Source organism: Nomascus leucogenys, chromosome 6, assembly GCF_006542625.1.
Source record: "Nomascus leucogenys isolate Asia chromosome 6, Asia_NLE_v1, whole genome shotgun sequence".
NCBI lineage: Eukaryota > Metazoa > Chordata > Mammalia > Primates > Hylobatidae > Nomascus > Nomascus leucogenys.
This window is the reverse complement of record NC_044386.1, coordinates 92,723,158-92,741,245: the sequence shown is the minus strand read 5'-3', so window position 1 is coordinate 92,741,245 and position 18,088 is coordinate 92,723,158. Positions and strand designations below refer to the sequence as shown.

At 52.3% G+C, this 18,088-nt stretch overlaps 1 protein-coding gene across 1 annotated transcript in view; it reads left to right on the top strand.

The window, feature by feature from the left end:
• The window catches only part of HCN4 (hyperpolarization activated cyclic nucleotide gated potassium channel 4), a 46,926-nt gene that overhangs the window by 15,926 nt on the left and 12,912 nt on the right, over positions 1 to 18,088 (top strand). The window contains exon 2 of the mRNA XM_030813827.1: positions 9,547 to 9,970. Coding sequence (XP_030669687.1) covers positions 9,547 to 9,970 — 424 coding nt within the window. The remainder of the gene's footprint in view (positions 1 to 9,546; positions 9,971 to 18,088) is intronic.

Genomic DNA, 18,088 nt, shown 5'->3' with positions numbered 1-18,088 from the left:
TCTGGGGACCAGGGTCGTGTCTCTCCCCTGATACATGTTAGAGGACCCCTCACAGCACAGGGCGCTGGCCATTGTTTAAAGGTAGATGAATGTTTCTGATTATAAAGGTAATACCTGCCTGTTGTGGGGAAGGTGGAAAATGTAGAAAGGGGAAATGGAGAAACTCAGAGTCACGATATATTCCCACCCTTAGAAATCATCAATGTTAATGATTTAGTGAATTCTTTTTTCGTTTTATTTTTGGCCGTCTTTTCTTCTTCTGGCAACAGTCTTCCGTCCGTCCATCCATCCATCCATCCATCCATCCATCCATCCATCCATCCATCCATCTGTCCATCCATCCATTTAACAATAAGATAATGTTACTGAGACTCCTCCCCATCCCTTGCCCAACTGTGTGTTCCCATCTTGGAAAAGGAAGAGAAATCATTTCTGCCCTTGGGGAGCTCACAGTAGGGGGAGCCCTAAGACTCCTCCTGGGTCTGTCTGGTTGGGGAATGGGGGGATTCCGGGAGAGCAGTGGAGTTGCCTCCTTCATCCCTTCCTCAGGGCTCCTGAGTCTCGGTGCTAGGCCTATTTGGGAAGAAGGGAGAACTTCTAAAATCCCCTGTGGTGGAGGTGGGGTAGAGGAGGGCCAAGGGGGTGTACCCATAATGAGGAGGCTTATTATGGGTGGTTGGTTCTGCCCCCACCGCCTGCACAGCTCAGGCTGGAAATGCAGTCAGGGCCCTGGTTGCAGTCTTTATCCACAAGGTCCCCCGACCAGCTCTCTCTCATCCCGTCCTGTCGGAGACCCCAGGCCCCCTGTTTCTTCTGGCCCATGTCTGTTCACCTGCCTTCTCCCCCACTTTCAATGCCTCCACTCTTTCTCTGTCACTTTTCCACCATGATCCTCAGCACCGGGTGGGACCACCTGCCGAGGGCTGCTGCTGTGAGTCTTGGGGGTTTGGATGTGCTAAGTTCTTCCCTGATTGTCGGAGGCTTGTGGAAGCCTGGTGGGAAGGAGTCTGTTTCTGAGGGCTGCCCACGTCATGTGGCTTCTGCTGGGCTCCCTGCCACTCAGCCTTTGGCGTGCACTCCTGAGGCATGCATGGCATGCAGTCATCTGTTCACCCATCCCCCATCCACTCATTCGTATGTTTCCACCCATTCACGTATTTATGAGGACCTACCGCATAAAAGGTATTGTGCCGACTTCAGAGAGTCAGTGATGGCAAGTTAGACTGTCACACACACAGTTTCTTATAACATGATAAGTACTATGCCAGGGCAGCGCCCGTGAGGGGCAGTTAACCGGATTTCCTAGGATACAAAGAAGACTTCCCAGGAGAAGTGATGCCTCCTGTGAACCAAGGGGGATAGGTGGGCACAAGTGGGGAGAAGAGTTCCAGGCAGAGATGACAGCATGTAGGAAAGCCCAGAGGCAAAGAAAGCACCATGCGTTGGGGACACTGAAGGCTGCCGAGTCTGTCTGCAGCAGAGTGTGCAAGGAGAGGAACGGGGAGCATCAAAGCAGGAGAAGGAGGCAGAGTCCAGGCCAGGAAAGGCCTTGGGGACAACAGTGAGGAATTTGGATTTCACTTAAGAGGTGATGGGAAGCGCAGAAGGATTTGGGGCTTAGCAAAGTGTGGAGAGTGGATTGGAGGAGGGTGCTGGCCCCAGCCCTGACCCTGAGGCACGTGAGGTCCTGGACTGGCCAGGAGCTCAGCTGGGAAGCTGTTGGAGTAGTCCCTATGGTGGGTCGATGGGACACGTTGGATCCAACGTGATGAGGTGTTGGAAGGCAAGGGAGATAGAAGAGTTGAGGATAACTCTGAGGTTTCTGGGATATACATTTGGATGCCTGGTGGTACCATTTTCTGGGAGCACAAGAGTGTGGAGGAAGCTGTGAAGCCCTGTCTGAATATGGCAAAGGTGAGGTTCCCGTGGGACATCCAGTTGTAGACATGTAGTCAGCAAGTGGATGCATGGGTGTAGAGTTCAAGAGAGGGGTATGGTTTACAAGGCAGCAGAATAACAAGGCCATGGGAGTCGGTGAAATCACCTGGAAAGAGTGCATAGAGCGGGAAGAGATGAGGGCCCCAAGGAGCAAAAACATGGAAAGGTCATGCTGAGGGAAAGGAGGCCATTCAAGGGGAGGGAAAGGAGAGGCAGTGAGAACAGAGAAAAGCCAGTGGAGTGGGCCACCTTGGAAGCCAAGGAGGAGACTGTCTGCAGGGAATAATGGTCTACAGGGCCAGATGATGCTAAAGGCCAGGGAGGAAATGGACTGGAAAGTGACCATTGGATTTAGCAGCAGGGTGCATATTGGTGACGTGCTGAGGAGTGGAGAGCAGCATCGCTTCTCGGCCTTTTGGCTAAGATCAAGTGGAGTGGAGAGGAGCGCTGGGTGAGGGGCATGAAAGCGAGAGTGTGGGGACGGTGACACCTCCTTCAAGGAGCCTGGTAAGAGATAAGACAGCAGGGGTTCAGGGAGGGATTTTTTTTTAAGTTTAGAGAGCTTAAAAGGAAAAGCTGATGGGAAAGGATCAGTGGAGAGAGACAGATGGGAGAGAGAGAGGGAATCTTCTGTAGATTAAGGTCCCTGGGGAGGAAATGGGGATGGTTTCAAAAGGGCAGGTAGAAGAGCCGCTGATTCCCTTGTGACTGGGAAGAGGAGATGGGATTGGGGAGATGCTTCAAGGTGGCAGAAAGAGGAAGGGGACACTCTGGCAGCTTTGCTTTTCTCTGTGATGTAGAAAGTGGTGTTATCTGCTGACTCAGAGAAAAAGTGATAGTTTCAGAGCTTTGAGGAGACAGGAATTAATTTGAAATAGCAACTATGGGGAATGGGCAGGAAAGTTTACTAGGTTCTCCTGGAAGGATCAGGGGACAGAGATGAGGGCTGTGAATGAGGCCATGATGAGGACATTGAGGCATGAGGAGCCAAGAAACTTGGATATTTAGTAGGACTGGTCTGAGGTTGTGGGATTCTCTACACAGCTCCCATGTGAACGTGAAAAGGGTTGATGGTGGTCCTTGCCTGGGGCTGGGATTTCATGACAGTGCCAGGAGGAGGGGCATGGGAGTTAAAGGCGTTGGTTTTAGAGAGGCAAATGAGCTGGACCGTCGTGTCTGGGGTGAAGGGTGGTTGGGAGGATGCAGGAGGGTTCTGATGAGAGGATCAGAGGAGTCAGCAGACTGGATATTCCCAGGACTCTGAAAAACAGGTGTAGCGTAACTGAATAGAAGAGCCGTCAGGAAAGAAGGGCAGGGTGTACAAGAGGACTGCAGAGATGCAGCACCTGGAGGTGGTGACGTGGTCAAGGGTGCGCTTGGGAATGGACCATTGAGGTGGGATTGTTAGAGTCAGGGCGGCAAGCTACCAAGAGGCCAAGGTGTTGTCTGGGTCAATGATATGGAGTAGAAGTCACCCAGGACAATCACAGGATTTGGAGTGGAACAGGAGGTTGTGAACCAGGTGCCAGCATTGCCAAAGTCCTTGAGGATGGCAGATGGGTGCTGGAAGGATGGCCAGCAAATGACAAGAATACCCAAAAGATCTTGTAGACATTTCTGCCACAGGCGGGAGGTAGCAGCAGTAGGGAGAGGAGAGGATGCTGACTCACCCCTGACCCTGAGGTATGAGGGATTTGGAAGAGTGATGTCATTAGGACACAACTAGGGTTCACTTAAGCGGGGAGGCAGGGGGGTCTGGTTGTGAAGAAGTTAAGGATGCAGGTGCCACGGAAGAGAGCGCAGGAGAGAGAGCTGGGAGGGAGACCAGGAGCTTGGGGAGGCACAGAGTTTGGGAGTAATAAAATACCCCCAGCCAGATTGATATTTCTGTGGAGTGGTTAGAAAGTAGGCCTCTGGAGTCAGACTCTTTGGGTTTGAATACTTGGCCCACCATATATGGCAAATCTCTCAACTCCTTGTACCTCAGTCTCCTCATCTGTAAAATGGGCATAATCGTATCTACCTCATAGGGGTTTTTTAAATGAAGATTAAATAAAGTAGTCCAGATAAGGTACTCAGACTAGTGCCTAGTAAATGGTAAGTGTCCAAAAAGTATTGACTGCCATCCTCTTCCATTCTCACTGTCTTCAGTGTCAGGATCTTTGCTGGATCTGGAAAACCAAGGGAATGGGAAAGATAACCCAGAGGGCATATGAGTTGGAGAGAAGGAGAATGGAGGCTGGAGACCAGAAAGGAGGCAGGGCAAGGGTCCAGGTGAGAGACAGATGCAGAAGCTATCATGGAAGCAGCTAGACTAGACATGGTGACTGCTGGGAGTGTTGCTGTAGGGGTGGGTGGGAGGTAAGAGGCAGCAGTAAGGGATGGCTGGGAGGTTTTGAGCCTAGATTATTGAAATGCAAACTGTGCCATTCAGCTTTGAGGAGGATGATGCTGAGTTCAGCTCTGGAGTCATTGGCTGTAGGAGAAAGCAGGCCCTCCGGGTGGATGCATTTTGTAGGCAGGTAGGAATGCAGGTCTGGTGCTGCGACTGGCACTGAATGGGAGCTGTCTGCAAAGTTGGAGAGGGTAACAGATGGGGCATTGAGTGTGCTGCTCACCTGGGAGAAAGCATGGAGACCCACGGGCTACAGTCAGCACTGCAGGGACATGGGTGTCTGAGACAAGGCCCCTGTCCTCCATGAACCCATGGTGTTTTAGGAGCTAAAACCAAGACTCAGGCTGTGCAGAGGCTTCAGTGGTCAGAGTTGAAGAGCTAGCTTGAAAGGTGGAAAATATTTTAATGACAAAACAATGACATTCTTCTTCCAGCTGACAGGATTCCCAATGGATATCATTTGTGCCAAAATGTATGCAAGAAAGTATGCATGTGTAAAAATGGATGCATGTAGGAGGGCAAAAGGCAAGAGTGTGTTTACAAAAAATATATTCATGGTATTGCATGTGGGTGTGCATGTGTGTGTGCGTGTGTGCACGCATGTTCATGTCTGTGCATGTGCACATGTGCATGCATGTATATATGTGCATATGTCCTCAAAGGCAAGCATGGGTGTGTGTGGACAAGAAGAGGCTGAAGGAGGTCATCCCTAGCTGGGACCTCCACTTTTCCTACTTTCATTCTGTCACCCTTCCCATCCTCTTTGGCCTCCAGGGAAGGAGAGGGCCCTTAGTCTAGTCCTTGAGTCCCTGAGTTCAGGGTCAGCCACCTCCTATCATGTCTTCCTCAGCTCCCTTGAGGCTATGAACTTCCTCTCACACCAAAACATGAAATTTCCAGATATCGGTGTAATGGGCTGCTTGGCTTTTTGCCATCCCCCATTCTTTCTGCATATGGGACCTGCCCCTCCAGTGTCAGCCTATAGGTTGCCTCTTCCTGCTGAGAGGCCACCTGCCTGCCTGGGTGGACCCATTGGTCCAGGTAGGAAGTAAGGATTGAGATAAGACAGGTCTGGAAGCCTGGGGCTGCTGGGGCTTCCAGAGCCCAGTTGGTGTCTTGCTGGCCAGGACTCCTGTTAACTTAAAGGGCACTGGGCTGGAGGAGGGTCCTCTGGATTTGGAGAGACTAGGGCCCCTAATTCAGGCATGTGCCAACTCCAGGATATCTGAGCCTGACTGCCCCTTGCTTTCCTGTCAGAGCATTACACCCATCACCATGGATTCACACCCTGGATTGTGAGATTTATTCATGAGTGATTCTGGGGGTGGCCAGGTGATAAGGGAGCATTGGGCATCCAGCTTGAGGCTTTGGAAATGTTACTCGTCCTTCCTTTGTGAGCCTTCGTTTTCCCTTCTATAGGACGTGTGTGACCGTGACTGAATGATTGCTGATGGCCAGGGTGCCTTTAGCACTTGAGAGGTGTGCTACTTCCTCTACCTCAGACAGCCCTAGCATCAGGAGCATGGGCCCCCCAAATCCTCTTTGCAGTCTTCTCTTCTCTTTTGTCTCTGGGGCAGGGGCCACACCTGCTGTGGTAGGCTGCCTTTCCACTGTGATGTAAAGGTGTCAGAAAGGCATATATGCCTCCCACATCCCTCTCGGGTACCCACAACCCCAAGAACTCAAACTCTGGAGTCCCAGAGACTTCTCCTAATCTTGTGTCTGTCCCTCACTAGCTGTGTAGTCTAGGGCAGACACTTCTCTGTCAGCCTCAAGATCATCATCTGTAAAATAACAGCAGCCACAGTGCTGGTGTGAGGGATAAATGAAGTAATGCATGGAAAACCAAAGTAAGTGCTCTATACATGTGAAGTGTTTTGGGGTCTTTATGAATAAAGACTTTTCAGTCACCAAGGAGCCCCCAGTAAAAATGCCCAGAGATATTAAGGCATCACTTGAGATGCTTCGACCAGCAGGATTGGAAATGAAGAGGGGCCAGCAAGCTGAGGATGCCAGTGTAGAAGCTGTTGCCACCTTCCCCTGGCTAAATCCACTGAACGACGGGGCTGGCAGGTGTGCTGGGCGCTGTCCGTGGTGTTGAACGTCATATCTGGCTCTGGCAGGGCCTGGCTTTCGGACATCTGTGCAAGCATCTGGCAAGGAGTAAGGAAAGGTAGTCCAGAAGCCAAGGGCAGTTCCCAAAACCCAACTCCTGTCACCTCCTCCAGAAGCACTTTCCTGGCCTCACCCTTCTAGGCCACCGGGATCCCATTTTTATGGATACCTGGGCTTTTTACGGATACTCGGGCTCATTGGGATGGTTTCTTACACCATTGCCCAGTTGCCTTCTATCCAAGCCTTGTGCTCTGACCAGACCATGAGTCTCTGGAGGTGAGGGCATCTGTGTGCTGAGGCAATTAGGTCTGTCATCTGATTGCTGGGGGGACTCTGTAGCCCTTGCCTCCTGCTACTGGCTTTCCTGGGTCTATTACAGGCTCCTCTGTGATCCCACTCCCAGCAGATGTTTTGCTGTGGCTCTTCTCTGGGAGATTTGATCTTCCTCCCTCTTACCTCTTTCCTGCAAATTTATTGATTTTAATGATTTATTTACTCATTTCATAACGTAGCTGGGCATAGGTCAGAGCATTTGACAGAAATCAATTGATTTCCTCCTTATGACAGTGCTGCTAGTCAGGTACTGTGGTTATCCTCATTGAGCAGATAAGAAAACTGAGGTGTGGCATGGTAAAGTGACTTGCTCGTAAACCATGGAGCAGGAATCGAACCCTGACTTCAGGCCCATCTCTCCTCCCACCATATTATACTGTCTCTCCAGCAGCTCTGTGATGTTCCAGGGTAGTGGTTTGTGGGAAAGAATGATCCAGGATCCCGACCCCAGCCCAGATCGAGTGCTGGAAATATCCCTGAGCATCTGGAAGCTCAAGATTGAAACCATTAGTCAGAGTGCGAGGAAATGGGTGTTTTTGCCTTATGCAATTTAGTTTTATGAAGACCACTAAATGCAAACATTCTCCTGTTAATTACGCTCTCAAATTTGGACTGTAATTGAGGGAACTAGAACTGGGGAGAGTGTAGAAACCCGTTGGAGTGGCAGGCCCGCCCGAGTCAGCATTCCCAGCCGCCTTGCACCCGCTCTGTTAATTTTAGAAACTCCTCCAGCCTGGGTGTATTATTAGCTTTATGTACAGAGGGCCACATAGCCCTCAGTGGCCTTTCTATGCACAGTTAAAAAAATTTGTTTTCTTTTGTTTTTCCCAAGAGATTAAATGAAGAGGGATGACAGCAGAGTGTATAGAGGGGTGTTTGTGCACTGTGCGTGTGAATGGGGATACCTGCATGTGGCATCTAATGAGTGTACACAGCTGTCTTTGAGTGAGGTCTATGTGGCTGGGTAGAGCATGCACGGCTCTAGGGCACCCCATAGATGCTGAAACCATCCTCCTGGGGCCCGTGACTCATTAGCAGGTGTGCTGCATTCTTTGTAGTGAAGTGTGAAGCTGAGGATGGGTCCTCAGGCCTTAGTTGGGTTCTCTCAGCTGGCATATGGGTACTGGGGCCACAGAAAGGAGTGGTGGGTCATGGGGTAGAGAGGAGCTGAAGTTGGCCTCTTGGCATCCGGCCTTATCCCCCATAAGGCCCTGTCTTGAAGCCCTGAAGAGCTTGGCTTTCAAAGGAGCTGCAGAAAAGCTGACTCTCTGGAAACCGCCCTTTGCCACCCAGTGTGGTGTAGGACAGCCGTCTCACCCACCTTCAGCAAAACAGGCCCTATCCTCTCCTTGACTCACAGCCCCATTTTGAGTCTGGCAAACAAACAAACAATTTGCTATGAAGTAATTTCTTTGCAACCTGGGCCTCTGCAGGCAGGGGCACTTTGGTTTACAGTGAGACCCTCTGAAGACTGGAGGAAAGCTTATCTCTTTCTTTCCCACTTTCTTCCTCCTGGCTTCCCTGCAGTAAAGAATCAAAGATGGTGGAAAGGTTATTTCTCCTGGGAAAAGACATGCTTATTTCTGCCTGACTTAATACCTTTATCTGTTATTGTGTAAATGTCTAAATTAACAGCAGAGGGAAACAGCTCTGCAGTGCAAGTTTTCGGTCCTGGGGCCAGCCCTGGGATGGCTGGTACTTGGGCAGGGTCCCTGGGAATAATTGGCCATGCCTTCTGGATTGGGGTCTTGGCCACGTGTGTTGTTTCCACACTCCAGAAGGCCCCCTGCTTGGTGAGTTGGGAGAAACCCAGCGCGGACCTGTGAGTTGGCGTTGTGCCTCCTCCTCATGCTGCTCAACTTCTCCGAGGCTTTGCCCTGAGGCCTCCTCTACAAACGACTTGAAGGTGCCTGAGGCCTTAGGAGAAATGATTCTGGAAGGCCTGGGCTGGTCTCTTTCTATCACATTGATTGGTATCTCACTGGTGCCTGAAATCCCCCCATTTATTCTTCTTGTTTTGAAGCTATCTCTACCCCTCCACACCCTCATGTTAGGATGCAAACCTCTGAGGGAAGGAGATGGTCAGACATTTTCTGATTATAGGGGATGGACTAAAGGGGGATGCCAGAGAACCAGTGTGGGAGAGGGCCAGATCAGAATGATAGGACTCATTACACAGTGAGGGAACTGAGGCCCAGAGTAGGGAGGCCCTAGCGGATGTCACACAGCATGTTGATGACAAAGCTGGGGCTGGAGCCTGGGCCTCCTGCCTCCCAGGCGCCCGAGTCATGTCTGTGCCTCCCCTGCTCTTTGGTCATGGTCTGTGGAATATCTCCCTGACAGCCCGTCTCAAGCCACAGCTAACCCTCAGGGAGGATGGGGCAGCCTAGCCTGAGCCTGGGGTGGTGTGGGGTGAGCTGCTCCTTTTGCTAAAACAGCCTCTTGCTTCTCTCTGAGTGTCACTGATTTGCCTTTCAGCCTGACTCTCACTGTGGGCTGGGGATGGGAGGAGGAAGCTTGTTGGGGCTCGGGGGAATTCACAGAAGGGCAGCATGGAGGGTACCCTTAGTGAATGAAGAGCCTCTTACTGTGTCATTCCCTGTGCCAATCTCCACATCTTGCCCTGGTACCCACGTGCCTATCTTCCTGTCTCGGAACCTCCCAAGACTTCTGTCTCCCAGGTGCTGTCCCTCAGATCTTCCTCCCTTAGTCTGTAACTTGTCCTCTCTCTTCTCCTGGCAACTGACCCCTGTGTCTCTGGGCAGATTTTACTGGGACCTGACCATGCTGCTGCTGATGGTGGGAAACCTGATCATCATTCCTGTGGGCATCACCTTCTTCAAGGATGAGAACACCACACCCTGGATTGTCTTCAATGTGGTGTCAGACACATTCTTCCTCATCGACTTGGTCCTCAACTTCCGCACAGGGATCGTGGTGGAGGACAACACAGAGATCATCCTGGACCCGCAGCGGATTAAAATGAAGTACCTGAAAAGCTGGTTCATGGTAGATTTCATTTCCTCCATCCCTGTGGACTACATCTTCCTCATTGTGGAGACACGCATCGACTCGGAGGTCTACAAGACTGCCCGGGCCCTGCGCATCGTCCGCTTCACGAAGATCCTCAGCCTCTTACGCCTGTTACGCCTCTCCCGCCTCATTCGATATATCCACCAGTGGGAAGAGGTAAGTGGTCAGTGCAAACCTCTTGGGGGAAAGGCCACTCCCCACAGAGGGAGTGAGGAACTGGCAGGGAACCTCAGATAATTGAACATGGGCTGTCAGATCGTGGCAGGCACACCTGCTCCAAGAGGACAAATACTAGTAATTTCTTGACCTCTTATCATGTGCTGGATACTTTACATGCAGTATCTCAATGAAGACTGTAACAGCTATAGGGGGAACCATATAGGTACATGTATATACTCATTTTTCACATGAAGAAACAGAAAGATTAAGTGACTTATACAAGGTTACACAATTAGTAATTTGTGAACCTGGAATGTGAACTTAAGCCAATCACCTCTAGAGCCCACATTATTAACCACTGCGTTATGTTGTAGGGTTTATAAACCCATAAGCTTGTTGGGGACAGGCAGGGAATAGGGATGGGTGAAAAGGGCCAGCTGGGGGACAGTAGACAGTGTGGTGGATGAGAAGAATTAGAGAACATCTCCGTTATATTGGGTGGCCTCTATGCAGCTCCAGCTAATTTTTATCAAGTGGAAATGGGCCCAGGGTTGCTAGATCTATAGCATTATGAGAAATGGAAATCTGGATTTTTGTACAAATTTTGTTGGCAACTCTCTTAGTTTGGGTTCTTCCTGAGCAGAACCTGAGACAACGATTTGCATGAAAGGGATGTTTTGGGGATGCATTCCCAGGAAAATCTGGTAAGGGGATTGGGGAGAGGGACAGGGAAAGGCAGGAAGCCAAGCAATGGTTGGACATTGGAGGGTGTCCTGTGGAGGGCTGTTTGCCTCAGCTCTATGGGATCTGAGGATAGTGTGCGCCACACCTTGGAGTTGTCCCAGTCAGGGCAAGGGAGTTGGAATGTTTATATCCCCTTACCTGTCAGTCATTGGTTCAAGGCACTGCCAGCCCTCAGCACTCGCAGCCAAAGCAGTTTCCAGCAGCCCGGGCAGGCCTCTGACAAAAGGTGCGGCTGCTGGCTATAGAGAGTGAAATCACGCAGGCAGGCTGGAGTCTTGTGCTCAGAAACTGTAAAGGGATCCTAGGGGCTGTGAACACTGGCTACAGGAGGAAAATAAAACATTGAAAAAGAACTGGGCAGGCCAATTCCGTTGTGAACAAACCTCACTCATCCATGGGCTGAAGCAGTCGTCTGCAGCAGAGGAGCTAAGGGCTTTGCTGGGAGGAAGAACAACTGACCTTGCTAAGTGCTTCGGTCTGTGTCTGCCACCCACCCAAGTTACACGACTTGGCAGCAGCGGCAGGCAGGCCAGCCTGGAGGGCCTACTTTCTCTGTGAGACAGCCCACCTTGGGGTCATGCCACCTGTGGGCGGGACAAGCTTCCATGGAGGGCCATTTCCCGCTCCATCCCTGTGCTGTGTGGCTGACTTCCCAGCCTCTAGGACCCCTGCTTGCCTGGCAGAAGTTCCCATGTTCAGGACATGAAGCCCCCCACCCTCACCCCCAGCAGCAGCCTGGGCCTTGGCTGGCAGCACCTATGGCTGATGGTAGAGGCACAGGCAGATTCAGGTCAGAGGTGTCATGAACGCACGTGCCACAGGAGAAGTGTGTGCACCAGTTTGGCAGCGTCCCTCCATGGCAGAAATTCTCTTTGGCTTGGAAAATTCACATTACTTATGCTGACAGAGATGGGCTGTGACTCTCCCAAGGTCATGGAGTTAGACCTCTGGTAGAACTGGGACAGAATCTAGCTAGCTCTCTTGGCCCCCAGCACATAGTGTGGGCTGTCCCACCCTGGTGTAGTGAAATGGCACATTTAAGACCCAAGTTAAAATCCCGGCTCCACACTGCCTAGCATGTAGCTTTGGGTCCACTTTGCCTCTCTGTTCCTCAGTCTCTTTATCTGCAAAATGGGTATAAGTTGTACCTGATGTTTATAAAGCCTTAGCATGAAGCCTGGTGCAGAAGAACTGTTTAATATGTGTCCCTCCTGGCCAGGCGCGATGGCTCACGCCTGCAATCCTAGCACTTTGGGAGGCCGAGATGGGTGGATTGCTTGAGGCCAGGAGTTCAAAACCAGCCTGGCCAGTATGGTGAAACCCCGTCTCTACTAAAAATACAAAAAATTAGCCGGGCGTGGTGGTGGGCGCCTGTAATCCCAGCTACTTGGGAGGCTGAAATAAGAGAATTACTTGAACCCAGGAGGCAGAGGTTGCAGAGTGAGCGGAGATCGCACCACTGTACTCCAGCCTGGGCAACAAGAGTGAAACTCCGTCTCAAAAAAATAAATAAATAGATGTTATTTATATTTATTATATATATATATATATTTATACACACACACACACACACACACACACACACACACACACACACACACACACCCCTACCTCCCTCCCCACCAAGTTGTCTTAGTAACATTTCCTTGGTTCCTCATACTTAGCTGGCAAGAGAAACAGGGCAAGATTTATGATCCTCATGTGTCAAGTGAGGAAACTGAAGATCAGAAAGGCCAGCTGCCCCAGTGGTAGGGCTTTTGGCCTAGGCCTCCTATCTCCCGGTTCCATGCACTTCCCGCCTTCTCAGATGGAAAGGGAATGACTTTGAGTCTATGATTGTTTCCTTTCATGGCTGGGGTGCCTCCATGGGGGACTGGACTTCATTCAGTCCAGCAAGTGCTTGCCGGGCACCCACCTGTGCTGACCTAGGTGGGCGCTGGGATCAAAGGACTAGGACGACCGTTGGCAGAGAGTGGGAGGGCAGTGGCAGGGGAGGAGATCTGTGCAACAGGTTGAGTTGGAGGTGCCTGTGGGACAGAGATGTGCAGAGATGTGGCAGGTGGTCTGAGCTGAGGGCTGAGAGGGGACAGTGACTCTGGAGGGTGGCGGCTGGGTCCACTCTGAGGGACTGTGAAGGAAGGATGGAGGCATGTTTCCCCTCATGCTCTGACACACTTGTCTCCTGGTTTCTGTCCCAGGTGGAAATGTAGGACCAGGTTGGCTCCCTCAGACCCTGAGAAACCCCCAACCTTCTGCATGTCTTGGACCCACAGCTAGACTGTCATGAAAAGCAGAGACACGCCAGCTCTTTCCCTCCTCCAGCATCCATTCATGTCTCCAGGCCTCAGCCTCCCAGGGGCTGACCTTACTCCTCCAGGGCCTGGGGGATGTGGTCTTTTGTAGGAGTTGGCAGAGATGCCAGTGGCTGGACAGCGTGAGTCCTGGGTCGGAGCTAAGCTTGTCTTTCACGTCCGCACATTATGCATCCTGGTAGCTCAGGCCCAGGGCTCCTGTCCCCACTGCCACCCTGGCCTGGCCACCCTCTTGGGCACCCAGAACTGGTCAGGTGCTGGTCCTGGCCTTTCTCTGGGGGAGGCAGAGGCCCCAGGAGGCCTTGGGTCAGGCCTCTGAACTAGACGTGCCGCCCCATCTCGTGGGGAGGAAGGAGATCCCAGGAGGCCAGATGGATGACTCTCACCCTTCCACACACAAACCCTTCTCTCTCCTACCAGCTGGGGAGAAAATTGCTTTGAGCTAGTTTCTGCCGGGCACACCGGCCAGCCTGGGGCTCTCACTGGACCCCTGAGATTGGACTGGGGTTTCCCAGCTGGCCCCAGGAACCCGTCACCAGGACCATAGCAGGCCACTCCAGCCCAGGGGTTTCTCCCACCTCTGCTTGGCCCAGAGGCAGCAGCAGAAAGACCCTTTGAAGCCCTAGGTCCACATGACAGCTGAGGAGAGTATTTAGTACAGAAAACCCTGCCCTAGTCTCCTCTTTCAAGTCCCTCCATGAGGCTTTTTCCTCCTTCGGGCCTCAGTTTCCCCACTTGTCAGGTACATAATGATGTTCTCTGAAGCTGTGGCTCCCTGGGGCCCAGTCCCCACCTCCCATCTGCCTTGGCAAGGTTTATGTTAGCCGATTCTGGAGACCTTGTTGTAGCTCACGGAACGTGAAGGAGGATGCCCTGGGGTAGGGCTAGGGAGCTTGCCTCCCGCAGACTGGGGAAAGCTTGCCCCAGGCTGCCTGGTGAAGCTGCAAGAAGCTAGACTCCTGACCCCAGGTTTCTACTGCCTCCCCCAGCTGGGCCCAGACCAGGCCCCCAGGAGATCTCCTAAGTGTTGGTGGCAGTCAGGCAGTCTTGTGAGTCAGCGTAGGTGGACCACCATCTTGGAGGACGCAAGCCTCTTGCCTCCATCCTGGGCGATCTGGGTCAGCAGACTTCCTCCCGAGCCTCTGCAGCCATGCCTCCTCCCTCCCTCCGAGGTGTGAGCTTGTTCCAGGCATGGAGGCTATTGTTAGAAACCATGGTTACCCCTCTTTGGACGTTACCCTGCAAGGCTCAGCACTCCAGTGACCCATCCCAGAAGTCTCTCCTCTCCCTCGGCAGCCTGAAGTGGCCAAAGAGGGGCTGGAGGCAGAAGGCCAGTCGGGGCTGCTGTGTGGCCTCTGATGAGTCCCCTCGTCCTGTGGGCCTTGATTGCCTCATCTCAGAATCAGGTGCTTGGCATCTGCGAGAAGTGGAGATGACACGAGGAGAGGTCCTGGGGCGTGGGTACTGGCCCTGTCTCCTGCATCCAGGAAGGGACCCGGCATGACCCTCAGTGCAGCTGCCTTCAGGCTGCACCCAGAATGCATATGCAGCAGCCTGTTCTGCCAGGCCTGGGGTTGCTGTCTTCAATGCAGACACTTGTTCTTGAGACACAGGTGGAAGTTGTTCTTCCATGAGAAGAAAATGAATCCACAGGAGAGGATTCAATCAGGCCCCAGGAAGAGGCCTTGGTGGAAACAGCAGCAGCCAGACCTCCAATTTCTGGCCTCTCCTCGGGGCTGAGAAATCAACTCTTTGTTTGGAGGGCTGGGAAAGAGAGGGAAGGAAAGGAACCAACATGTCCTGAGTGCCTACCATGTGCCAGTGGTGGATATGATCTCACCTGACCCCCGTGATAGCCTTGAGAGCTGGCAATTACTGACCCATTCCACAGATGAGGAAACTGAGGCTCGGGGTGGAAAAGGCAGTGGCTCTGTCCTTGCACTGCAGTTGAGAAACTGCAGAAGGAGTGAGAGCAGGGCTTCCCCAAGTTCCATGTGTGGCAGAGTGAGCTGCCTGGACCGCCTGATGGGCAAGGCTTGCAGTGGCCTGGAAATGAAGGTGCTCAACCCCTGCAGTCAGAACCAACATCGTAAGAGGGAGTTCTAATGAAATATAAAGAGCAAGGCAAATATTTGCCTGGTGCAACTGACTCTCCGGTGGCCTGTGGCCCTAGCCAACAGTGGGGACACACCAGTGTTTAGCAGCCTCTCCCAGCAACGTCCAGCCTTGTTCTCAGCAACCACTTCCCAGGTGCTGGAGAGTGGTGCAGGCGAGGTGAGTGTCCTCAAATCTAGGGTACCCCCTAACCTGAATGGATGTGCCCCCACCAGCTCTTCCCAGGCAGCTCAGACTGTGCATTGTTGGTGCTCCAGCTTTGTGGTATCTAAAAACCATCTGAAACACACCTCTCCAGCCCTCCCACCTGCACCCACCACCCCAGTGCCCACAGTCCTCCTCACTGCAGTCCCAGGCTTCACCACCACCATGCTCTCAGTAGGACACGGAAGTCTGTGTCCCCTGCAGGAGAAGACACCTTGGTTCTTCCCACAGGGACAAGGGCAGGTTCCCTGTGGGCTGCGTCTGCCCAGAGCGGGTACCTTTTTGTTCTTCCACTGTCTACACTAGCAGAAGCCCTGCTGACCACCATTCTCATCACTGTCACCATCGCCTTCACCTTCATCACGAAGCCCTTCTCATTTCCTGAAACCTTACCACATGCTCTGTGCTGTGTTCATTGCTGAGATCACAATAAAGGCAAAATTAGACAAGTACCTGATCTTAGAAGAAAAGGAGTAATGAAAAGAAAAAGGTGATGCAGAAGGAAAGGAATTCATTGCAGGAAAACATGCCACCCTCGATGCTCGGTCTTTAAGGCCCAGCGTGATCTGACCAAAGGAGCAGTTACCATGGCCTGTGACAGTCTGGGACTCTTTCTAGCCATGCCCAGAGGCTTCCTTGAGCTCCCATATGGTACCCACTCATTCATTTAGATGTACGCACTTTTATTCAGGCAATCAGCAGATATTTTTGATGTCTGCTTGTGCTAAGCATGGAGGAACACAGAAGTGAGAAATAGAGAAGAGCCCTGCCTCGCGCAGCAGCACGCAAGTCAGTGAATGTCATTTCAGATGGTGAGAACTCCAGGAAGGAAATACATCAGGGCCAAGAGTCACAGTGAGAATGGGAAGGGAGGGCCCTTGGCTGTGTCACACACAGGGATCCAGTGTCCTTCCTTTCCATGGAAGTGGCTTTTGAGCCAAGACAGGATGACAAGAAGGAGCTGGAGGCAGCACGCAGGCAGATGGAAGAGCAAGCCCAGTACTGAGGGCCTGGGCCAAGCGCGAACTGGCCTGGGGCATTCAAGGACATGAAGGAAGGCCGCTGTGGCCAGAGATAGCCTTGGTAGGCTGGTTAGGGAGGCTGGTAGTTGGGAGCCAGGATGCCGAGGGCCACAGTCCGCAGTTGGAGTGTATTCACGGGTGCAGTGGGAAGTCATTGGAAGGTTTATAGTAAGAGAGTGACATGGTCTGATTTATGTCTCCAAGAGGTCTTTCTAGCTGCTTGGTTGAGCATGGCTTGGAGGGGTGGGGAGCCTCATCAAGAGGTTGGGGCTCTCATCTTGGGGGTGTTTAGATTGGGGTCATATTGGGATTGGAGGGAAATAAATGGCTTTGAGCTGTCCACTTAGGCAGTAGAGCCAAAACCACCTGGATTGATGGGATGTGGGGAGGTTTGAGAGACTCACTCATGGCTGGCTGGTGGGTTTTTGTTGCTCAGCCTCACCAACAGCAGCACCAGCTGTGAGATGGAAACAGGTTTTGGTTGTGTCCACGTAGAGATAGACCGAGACAGCTGGATATATGAGCCAATTTGTGTTACTCTTAGAGTTCATCTGTGTGTCTTAGGCATGACAGAAGCAAGGAACTGGGGGTATCCCAGGGCTTGAAAGAGGAGGAGCACAGGGAAGGTTGCCTCCATCAGAGGAGGAGCATTGCCGGTCTCCACAGCCCCTTGTGATGGGGGCAACACAGTTGCATCCTGGGGAGCCCTTTTGCCAGGGAGACCCCACTCAGGGTGCTTCCAGAGATGCCCTAGACTTTGATACCCTCCGCAACTAAAGAAACTTTCAGCAGAATTCCTGCTGCCTTGACAAGCCAGGGGTGGGAGGAGAACGGCATGCTTGTGGCTGTGGGCTCTGCTACCAGCCGTGCTGTCCAGCCACACAGCAACATCTGGGCTGGGGGTGCTCTGAGCCTGGACCAGCCTCTCTACTGACCTCCCCATGTGCCCTGCTTGCCTTCCTCTGTTGCTGGGTTTCTATATACATGTTCCCAAGTCCCTTTCCTGGGTACGGCTTCCTTCCCCAGCCAGACTATGAGCTCTGGGCAAGCAAGGGCAAGACTTTCCTCCCTGACCCCCATAGGGAGGGGGCCTTTCTTGGGCACTGACACAGGCTGACTTCCAGGGGACATGGCATAGACATTTGGGTCTTTCTGAGGGTACTGCCCCGAGACCCAGGAAAGAAGGACCCCACTGGCCCACACTCCGGAGGGCTCCCCTCCCCACAGTGAGGAGTCTGGGGGCTCTTTGCAACTCCTTCTTGACCACACTTGGATACCCAGCATTCCTGGCACAGACACCTCTAAGCTTGCTGTCAAGGCCTGTGCAGGGCCCTTCCCAGGCTGTGTCCTGAGGGGACCATCCTGCCTCTGTGCCCACCCCTTGACCCACTTACAAGTGGCTGTTTGCAGGAGTGGCATGGATGTGGCTTGGCTGTGGGCCAGGGTCCTCTGCTGGGGGGCATAGTCAGGAAAGAGAAGGGAGGTGGGCTGTGCTCTGGTGTGGTTTTCTAAGAGTTCTCATTTCAAGCCTGGCCCTCCAGGGCCTTATGATGGTGCCTTCTGTCAAGGTAGGAGAATAGAATATATTTTCTTTAACAGTTTGTTGGCTTGACTTACGACTTTAAATATCCAAATCTGTGGCTTGTAGAACTTGATTTGCCCCTTGTCCTGGACTCTCCAACCCTGGGGCAGGCCTGCCTCATTACCCCAGCTCAGCA